The sequence below is a fragment of the Salmo trutta genome, chromosome 13 (assembly GCF_901001165.1).
Source record: "Salmo trutta chromosome 13, fSalTru1.1, whole genome shotgun sequence".
Lineage (NCBI taxonomy): Eukaryota > Metazoa > Chordata > Actinopteri > Salmoniformes > Salmonidae > Salmo > Salmo trutta.
Genome location: NC_042969.1, coordinates 22,620,303 through 22,631,189, shown reverse-complemented (window position 1 = coordinate 22,631,189; position 10,887 = coordinate 22,620,303). Strand labels below are relative to the sequence as shown.

Below are 10,887 nucleotides of genomic sequence, written 5' to 3'. Positions count from 1 at the left end.
ACCAACCAGGCCATGTCAAAACTGAACTGAGTACACCATGCCAGGTCAAAACTGAACTGAGTACACCATGCCATGTCAAAACTGAACTGAGTACACCATGCCAGGCTGGCTGAGACTGTCTGCCACCAACTATGAAGTGACATGGCTTTAAAACGACGGGGTCATACCAGCAAGGCTGTGATTTATTCATTGATCTAGACCAGTTGTGGTTAGGTAAGCACTGGCACCATCCAGATGGATTGATCTTAAACGCTTGTATAATGTGACTAACAGCACAGCTACAATACAACTCCTATTATAACCAGACAGTGCAAGCCCAGGCCTCACAGACTACACCAACAACAATCAACTATAACCCCAACAACAATCAACTATACCCCCAACAACCATCAACTATACCCCCAACAACCATCAACTATACCCCCAACAACCATCAACTATACCCCCAACAACAATCAACTATACCCCCAACAACAATCAACTATACCCCCAACAACCATCAACTATACCCCCAACAACCATCAACTATACCCCCAACAACCATCAACCACACTCCAACAACCATCAACTACACCCGCAACAACAATCAACTACACCCCCAACAACAATCAACTATACCCCCAACAACAATCAATTATACCCCCAACAACAATCAACGATACCCCCAACAACAATCAACAATACCCCCAACAACAATCAACTACACCCCCAACAACAATCAACTACACCCCCAATAACAATCAACGATACCCCCAACAACAATCAACTACACCCCCAACAACAATCAACGATACCCCCAACAACAATCAACGATACCCCCAACAACAATCAACTATACCCCCAACAACAATCAACTACACCCCCAACAACAATCAACTACACCCCCAACAACAATCAACGATACCCCCAACAACAATCAACGATACTCCCAACAACAATCAACTATACCCCCAACAACAATCAACTACACCCCCAACAACAATCAACGATACCCCCAACAACAATCAACTATACCCGCAACAACAATGAACTACACCCCCAACAACAATCAACTATACCCCCAACAACAATCAACTATACCCCCAACAACAATCAACTACACCCCCAACAACAATACCCCCAACAACAATCAACGATACCCCCAACAACAATCAACTACACCCCCAACAACAATCAACTACACCCCCAACAACAATACCCCCAACAACAATCAACTATACCCCCAACAACAATCAACGATACCCCCAACAACAATACCCCCAACAACAATCAACGATACTCCCAACAACAATCAACTATACCCCCAACAACAATCAACTACACCCCCAACAACAATCAACGATACCCCCAACAACAATCAACGATACCCCCAACAACAATCAACTATACCCGCAACAACAATGAACTACACCCCCAACAACAATCAACTATACCCCCAACAACAATCAACTATACCCCCAACAACAATCAACTACACCCCCAACAACAATACCCCCAACAACAATCAACGATACCCCCAACAACAATCAACTACACCCCCAACAACAATCAACTACACCCCCAACAACAATACCCCCAACAACAATCAACTATACCCCCAACAACAATCAACGATACCCCCAACAACAATACCCCCAACAACAATCAACGATACTCCCAACAACAATCAACTATACCCGCAACAACAATCAACGATACCCCCAACAACAATCAACTATACCCCCAACAACAATCAACTATACCTCCAACAACAATCAACTATACCCCCAACAACAATCAACGATACCCCCAACAACAATCAACTACATCCCCAACAACAATCAACGATACCCCCAACAACAATCAACTACACCCCCAACAACAATCAACGATACCCCCAACAACAATCAACTACATCCCCAACAACAATCAACTATATCCCCAACAACAATCAACTATACCCCCAACAACAATCAACTATATCCCCAACAACAATCAACTATACCCCCAACAACAATCAACTACAGTGGGGCAAAAAGTATTTAGTCAGCCACCAATTGTGCAAGTTCTCCCACTTAAAAAGATGAGAGAGGCCTGTAATTTTCATCATAGGTACACGTCAACTATGACAGGCAAATGAGAGAAAAAAATCCAGAAAATCACATTGTAGGATTTTTAATGAATATATTTGCAAATTATGGTGGAAAATAAGTATATGGTCTCCTACAAACAAGCAAGATTTCTGGCTCTCACAGACCTGTAACTTCTTCTTTAAGAGGCTCCTCTGTCCTCCACTCGTTACCTGTATTAATGGCACCTATTTGAACTTGTTATCAGTATAAAAGACACTTCTCCACAACCTCAAACAGTCACACTCCAAACTCCACTATGGCCAAGACCAAAGAGCTGTCAAAGGACACCAGAAACAAAATTGTAGACCTGCACCAGGCTGGGAAGACTGAATCTGCAATAGGTAAGCAGCTTGGTTTGAAGAAATCAACTGTGGGAGCAATTATTAGGAAATGGAAGACATACAAGACCACTGATAATCTCCCTCGATCTGGGGCTCCACGCAAGATCTCACCCCGTGGGGTCAAAATGATCACAAGAACGGTGAGCAAAAATCCCAGAACCACACGGGGGGACCTAGTGAATGACCTGCAGAGAGCTGGGACCAAAGTAACAAAGCCTACCATCAGCAAGGGCATTGAAGATGAAACGTGGCTGGGTCTTTCAGCATGACAATGATCCCAAACACACCGCCCGGGCAACGAAGGAGTGGCTTCGTAAGAAGCATTTCAAGGTCAGGATTGGCCTAGCCAGTCTCCAGATCTCAACCCCATAGAAAATCTTTGGAGGGAGTTGAAAGTCCGTGTTGCCCAGCGACAGCCCCAAAACATCACTGCTCTAGAGGAGATCTGCATGGAGGAATGGGCCAAAATACCAGCAAAGTGTGTGAAAACCTTGTGAAGACTTACAGAAAACGTTTGACCTGTGTCACTGCCAACAAAAGGTATATAACAAAGTATTGAGATAAACTTTTGTTATTGACCAAATACTTATTTTCCACCATAATTTGCAAATAAATTCATAAAAAATCCTACAATGTGATTTTCTGGATTTTTTTTCTCACGTCTGTCATAGTTGAAGTGTACCTATGATGAAAATTACAGGCCTCTCTCATCTTTTTAAGTGGGAGAACTTGCACAATTGGTGGCTGACTAAATACTTTTTTGCCCCACTGTATACCCCAACAACAATCAACTACACCCCAACAACAATCAACTACACCCGCCACAACAATCAACTATATCCCCAACAACAATCAACTATACCCCCAACAACAATCAACTATACCCCCAACAACAATCAATTATACCCCCAACAACAATCAACGATACCCCCAACAACAATCAACGATACCCCCAACAACAATCAACTACACCCCCAACAACAATCAACTATACCTCCAACAACAATCAACTACACCCGCCACAACAATCAACTATACCCCCAACAACAATCAACTATATCCCCAACAACAATTAACTATACCCCCAACAACAATCAACTATACCCCAAACAACAATCAACTACACCCCCAACAACAATCAACTACACCCGCCACAACAATCAACTACACCCCAACAACAATCAACTATACCACAGTGTAAGTCGACCAACAGAAAACAATGGGTAATATCTGTGTAGCCTAGCTACTTGTCAGTCTGGTCTGTAACTCTACTACATACTATGAAATTAGAGGCAGAAAATGCCTTTGAGTTGGTTAACTCCAGGTTTTGATCTAGTCACCACTGGCTGTTGCTCTACCTATACAACCACATGCTTTCCCTGTCATCTTGCAAATCAGAGGACCCATTTTGGTACGATAAAATGTTACCAGGGGCTCGATTCAATCCGTATCGGCGAAGGTCCGTGCTATAGCGCGCTTGAAATTCAAAGTTAATTTCCGATTGAGTCGACATATGCAGTCTTTACATTTGATTTGCACTATAGCACTGAACTTCAGCAATACGGATTCAATTTAATCTAGTCCCAAGTGTCATCTAGGACATATTATCATCAAGGGTATTGATACAGCCAAAAATGATTCTGCTATCTGAGCTTCTAGATTCTAGCTTGTGGATTCACTGTCTGTGTAGACTAAAAGACTGAGAGACCAAAAGTCCATCTTAGATCAATTTGAAACATCTATTCTTCCATTGACTCAGCTGTGTCCAATCTTATTAAGTTGTTATGTGTACAGTGGGACAGAAGTTTCCCTGCCCTGAGAAATGTTGTGCTGGGTATGGTACAGTGACGTGATACAGAGGATAGTTATGTCACTTTTTGATATTCTCAGAGAAAACTAAAAAACCAAAAGCTAGTCCTTAACCAACCGTAACAAATACTCCAAAATGTTTCAGTCTGAATAGTGCTTTTAGCTAATGACTTTAGAATGTATGTTTAAGGTACTAGAATATGTTATGTTGTTTACTTGGAAGCATACAGTAGCAGCATACACGCTTAAGTCTTATTCATATAGAAACCATAGGCCAGCACTGCAGTTGATAAATATACATCATTAGGATGGTATTTTATCTGTAGTGGTAATTTGTTTTGTGTCAGGATGGCTTCAATATTCCCACTGGACTACATAATAATGTGTAGTCCTGAATAGAAACATATGCTTCCAGGGTTGTATTTACTAGGAACCAAACAGAAGCAATTGGGTTGAAACAGGGAGGGACCTACCTGAATTTGTCCAGTTAGAAACGCTTGTTTTTATTTTCTGTTGCAAAACATTTGCTATGGTGTATCATAATGAATAGGACCCTGATCCATAGTAGTGAACTGTGTTTCTCTCATAGACATACAACATACGCCTCACCTCTTCTCTCTCGTTGACTCCAATTCCTTATTGCTGCACTTCATCATTTTAACAAAGAACCAATGGGATTTCAGTGTGATATGATGTTCAATGTCATCAGGGCATTAAGGCTGTGTTCATTTTCTTGCACGACAGATATGTCCTTATTAGCCAGAGAATACGGTTTTAGCCATACGATGACAATATTCCTGAGTTGAATTTGAATTATGGAAATTATGTGAAACTCTTGATACCAGATTATTTAATCTAGTTTTGCTTGAAACTGATCACATCTGTTTTCATTTACTACAGATGCATTGCACTTAGAAAATGGTTTTGATGTGACTAAATACTTTATTATTATTTGTCAAGAAAGGAAATACCAGGTTAAATGACTGTCTTCCTCTTCTGAATGTAAAGGCTGATCAGAGTGATTGTGATTGTTGGTGTAACAGGTGTAACTTCTGAATGTAAAGGCTGATCAGAGTGATTGTGATTGTTGGTGTAACAGGTGTAACTTCTGAATGTAAAGGCTGATCAGAGTGATTGTGATTGTTGGTGTAACAGGTGTAACTTCTGAATGTAAAGGCTGATCAGAGTGATTGTGATTGTTGGTGTAACAGGTGTAACTTCTGAATGTAAAGGCTGATCAGAGTGATTGTGATTGTTGGTGTAACAGGTGTAACTTCTGAATGTAAAGGCTGATCAGAGTGATTGTGATTGTTGGTGTAACAGGTGTAACTTCTGAATGTAAAGGCTGATCAGAGTGATTGTGATTGTTGGTGTAACAGGTGTAACTTCTGAATGTAAAGGCTGATCAGAGTGATTGTGATTGTTGGTGTAACAGGTGTAACTTCTGAATGTAAAGGCTGATCAGAGTGATTGTGATTGTTGGTGTAACAGGTGTAACTTCTGAATGTAAAGGCTGATCAGAGTGATTGTGATTGTTGGTGTAACAGGTGTAACTTCTGAATGTAAAGGCTGATCAGAGTGATTGTGATTGTTGGTGTAACAGGTGTAACTTCTGAATGTAAAGGCTGATCAGAGTGATTGTGATTGTTGGTGTAACAGGTGTAACTTCTGAATGTAAAGGCTGATCAGAGTGATTGTGATTGTTGGTGTAACAGGTGTAACTTCTGAATGTAAAGGCTGATCAGAGTGATTGTGATTGTTGGTGTAACCTTTTTATTTTTATTGAACCTTTTATTTAACGAGGCAAGTCAGTTAAGAACAACTTCTTATTTACAATGACGGCCTACCCCGGGCGAATTGTGCGCCGCCCTATGGGACTCCCAATCACGGCTGGATGTGATGTAGTCTGGATTCAAACCAGGTACTGCAGTGACGTCTCTTGTACTGTGATGCAGTGTGTTAGACCACTGCGCCACTCGGGAGCCCTAACCTTGTAGAGATAGTATCAACATTGAAAATATTATAATACGCAATAAAGAACAACTAACATAATGGCGTTTATATGCATTAGACATGTTTACTTTAATATACATCATAGATGTGAAATGGTCAAGAAATCGAAAGCTTACTGCTGTATATATCTGACTGTATGTCACAGTCATAAATGTTTCACCAGCGAACAGTACTGTAACTCCATATGTGAATGGTACTATATCTGGTTATAGCGCTGCTAAGCACAGAATATGACTGATTTCAATGAAGATTTCATGTTTTCAAATGAACTGGCAAACAAAAGCACACCAAAGTATTATTTTTGTGGAATCGAAGGAATCGTTACATACAGGAATCGTCACGTGTTACCAGGATGTGGTCTCCTCTGCTGGTCATGGCTGCTACATGCATTATCAATTCACAGTAATGATCTAACTCCTTAGTCTTACACTGTGTCCATTGAGTGTAAACTATATTTAAATGTGTTTGTAATGGCCTTAGAATCATATATTGCATGTGTCTTCATTGACCGAAGCTGGAAATAACTCATGAGGAAAACATATATATTATATGCATACTACTAATCAACAACCTGATGATTTGAGTAGTCTCAAATGTGAAAATGCAGCTGTACAATGAACAATTCTTAAGGAATCAAACTAAGTATATATTAAAGCTATGCATTTGACCTTTGTTGTTCGTATGACTAACTGTTGCGGTGGACTTAACCCAATGTGGTACTGTTAGAGCATTTTGTTCTGATACCTCAGAATTACAGGATGGTTGAAGTAAAATATTAACAAGCACAAACCCACCAGGAAGATTATTTAATACATCTCAGTGTCCATGTTTGATTCTGGTTTTCATGGAAATAGGACATGTAGAATATGGTTTTCTACTGTATAATTAATACAGTACATTATATATGGTTTACTACTGTAGAATTAATACAGTACATTATATATGGTTTACTACTGTAGAATTAATACAGTACATTATATATGGTTTACTACTGTAGAATTAATACAGTACATTATATATGGTTTACTACTGTAGAATTAATACAGTACATTAAAGCTAAAAAACATCAGGCACAAGCTTATTTGAAGTGCAAAACTGAACATTTCTACAGGATCTCAAATAACCCTGTATCTTATCATACACAAATTACAAACATCACTTCCTACAAGATAGTTTAATAGTAGAAAGAGGAAGAAAGGAAGCGCTACTAAGGGACACAAAAGTAAATGTTGGTAGACAGAAGGTGCTCTTTGGTAAAAGGGTTGAGTTGGTCTTCAAAAAGAAAGGAGGACCAAGGCACTCTTCATATAATTGATTAAAATGCCTTTATTAGTATGGCATGTTCAATAGAAACAATGTTTTTAAAATCCTGGTGTGTCCAATCAATCTTGTAACCACTCCCTCTTCAAATTAGAGCTAATTGGAAAAGCTGTTAAAAAGAGAACTTTGTATTATTTCTTTGTACTCCCTGATGAAGGCCATGCAGCCAAAACGCGTCGGATTTTTAAAAACATTGTTTCTATTGAACATGCCATACTAATAAAGGCATTTTAATCTATTATATGAAGAGTGCCTTGGTCCTCCTTTCTTTAAGATAGTTTAATACTTCTGAAAACTGGTGAATGATGTCCCTGAAGCTCAGAGACAGATGAATCCATGTTTTTTGACATATTATCACGTAAACAATACAAGAATACTGACTTTCAAAAATAGTGTAGCCTGTCAGGAAGAGACAAAGCTCACCTGGTAGCTACATACTGTACAAGTCCCTGTGATGTTGTGTTTCAGCCTTTCGGTGAAGGCACAAGACTCTCCTGTGGTGTCCACTCTGTCTCTTCTGAACACTCCCCCACACATGCTTCCTCAGGGCATGGGGGAGTGTCTCTGAGTCGGGGGAAGAGGGGGAGCCCTTGTCTGGGACAACAAAACAATGAATAAAGACAGACAAACAGATGAAACGCTTCAAAAGAGACAATGTAGTTTTACAAAACATTCAAACTACAGTAATAGTGCATTTTGAGCTTTAGTGAGGGCATTCAGCAGACAATAGAAACTACATGAAGATTTGATCAACTGAAAAGATTTAAGAGCATGTTCACGCTTACGGAGCATAATATAATGACTGAAAAACTGAGCCATCTCGCTTTATGCTTCAAAATTCAATCAAGATGATAGGACACCACAAATAAGGATATGATAAGAAAATGAGGAAGCGGCACAAACCCTATCCAGACCTACCCAGCCTCCCCACCCAGCCCAGCACTGCCCTACCCAGTCCTACCCATCCCTAACCAGCCCTGCCCAGCCCCGCCCTGCCACACCCAGCCCTGCTCTGAGTAGGGCTGGGTAGGGAGTAGGGCTGGTTAGTGTTGAGTAGGGCTGGGTAGGGAAGGGCTGGGAAGCCCAGCCCTTCCCTATCCATATCTACCCATCCCTACCATGCCCTGCCCAGTCTTACACAGCCCTGCCCAGCCCTACCCAATCCTACCCAGCCCCGCTCAACCCTACCCAGCCCTGCCCAACCCTACCCAATCCTACCCAGCCCTGGTCAACACTACCCAGTCCTACCCAGCCCTTCTCAACACTACCCAGCCCTACCCAGTGCTACCCAACACTACCCAGTCCTGCCCAGCCCAACCCTACCCAGCCCTACTCAACACTACCCAGCCCGACCCAATCCTACCCGGTCTTACCCCGTCCTACCCAAACCTACCCATCACTCCCCAGCCCTGCCCAACCCAGCTCTACCCAGCCCTGCCCAACACTAGCCAGTCCTACTCAACACTACCCAGTCCTACCCAGCCTTACTCAACACTACCCAGTCCTACCCAGCCCTACTCAACACTACCCAGGCCTACCTAGTCTACCCAGCCCTACTCAACACTACCCAGTCCTACCCAGCCCTACTCAACACTATCCATCCCTACCCAGCCCTATCCAATCCTACCCAGTCCTAAGAGATTCCCACAGCTCTACCCAAACCTACCCATCCCTACCCAGTCAAACCCAGCCCCACCCTACCCATCCCTATCCAGCCCTGCCCATACCTACCCAGCCCTACCATCCCTGCCCTACCCAGCCCTACCCAGCCCTACCCATCCTTACCCATCCCTACACAGCTCTGCCCAGCCCTGCCAAACCCTACCAGTCCTACCCAGCCCTTCCCTACCCTACCCAGCCCTACCCATCCCTACCCATCCTTATCCATCCCTACACAGCTCTGCCCAGCCCTGCCAAACCCTACCAGTCCTACCCAGACCTGCCCTGCCCTGCCCTACCCAGCCAAGCCCTGCCCATCGTTACCCATCCCTACCCCACCTACCCAACCCTACCCTGCTCTACCCTACCCAGCCCTGCCCAGTTCTACACAGCCATGCCCAGTCATACACAGCCCTGCCCAGCCTAGCCCTACCCAACACTACTCAAACCTACCCAGCCCTACTCAACACTACCCAGTCTACCCAGCCCTACCAAACACTACCCAGGCCTACCCAGTTTACCCAGCCCTACTCAACTCTACCCAGTCTACCCAGCCCTACTCAACACTACCCAGGCCTACCCAGTCTACCCAGCCCTACTCAACTCTACCCAGTCTACCCAGCCCTACTCACGCTACCCAGCCCTACTCAACACTACCCAGGTCTACCCAACACTACCCAGCACTACTCAACTCTACCCAGTCTACCCAGCCCTACTCAACACTACCCAGTCCTACCCAGCCCTACTCAACACTACCCAGTCCTACCCAGTCTACCCAGCCCTACTCAACACTACCCAGCCCTACCCAGTCTACCCAGCCCTACTCAACAATACCCAGGCCTACCCAGTCTACCCAGCCCTACTCACGCTACCCAGCCCTACTCAACACTACCCAGGGCTACCCAACACTACCCAGGCCTACCCAGCCCTACTGAACCCTACCCAGCCCTACTCAACACTACCCAGTCCTACCCAACACTACCCAGTCCTACTCAACACTACCCAGCCCTACTCACGCTACCCAGCCCTACTCAACACTACCCAGCCCTACCCAGTCTACCCAGCCCTACTCAACACTACCCAGGCCTACCCAGTCTACCCAGCCCTACTCACGCTACCCAGCCCTACTCAACACTACCCAGGCCTACCCAACACTACCCAGGCCTACCCAGCCCTACTCAACACTACCCAGTCCTACCCAACACTACCCAGTCCTACCCAACACTACCCAGTCCTACCCAACACTACCCAGTCCTACCCAGTCCTACCCAACACTACCCAGTCCTACCCAACACTACCCAGTCCTACTCAACACTACCCAGCCCTACTCAACACTACCCAGCCCTACTCAACACTACCCAGTCCTACCCAGCCCTATCCAGTGCTACCATTTCCTACACAGCCCTACCCAAACATTCCCAGTCTTACCCAGTACTACCCATCCCTCCCCTCCCCAGCCCTACCCACCCAACCCTACCCAGCCCTACCCAGCCCTAGTCTAGTCTACATACCGGTCGTATTCTTCTGGCTGAGAGGTCAGGGGAGCTGTGTGTGCTGCCTCCACTCTCTGAGAGGATGTGAGAGAAAACAAGACCAGATACAGTGTTCAGAGAAAAGAAAAGGAACAAAACAGT

At 43.9% G+C, this 10,887-nt stretch overlaps 1 protein-coding gene across 4 annotated transcripts in view; it reads right to left on the bottom strand.

Annotated features, from left to right (window-relative positions):
- Positions 1-10,887, bottom strand: part of LOC115205457 (F-BAR and double SH3 domains protein 1-like) — a 28,426-nt gene that overhangs the window by 242 nt on the left and 17,297 nt on the right. For 2 of the 4 annotated variants that reach the window (XM_029771449.1, XM_029771450.1), the window contains exons 6-7: positions 10,765-10,820; positions 7,833-8,188 (exon numbers count right to left, since the gene is read on the bottom strand). In XM_029771449.1, the coding sequence (XP_029627309.1) occupies positions 8,138-8,188; positions 10,765-10,820 (107 nt within the window). In that variant the 3' untranslated portion in view covers positions 7,833-8,137. Of the gene's footprint in view, positions 1-6,233; positions 6,252-7,832; positions 8,189-10,764; positions 10,821-10,887 lie in introns of those variants that run through there. The other 2 variants (XR_003880618.1, XR_003880617.1) reach the window with 2 other exon arrangements.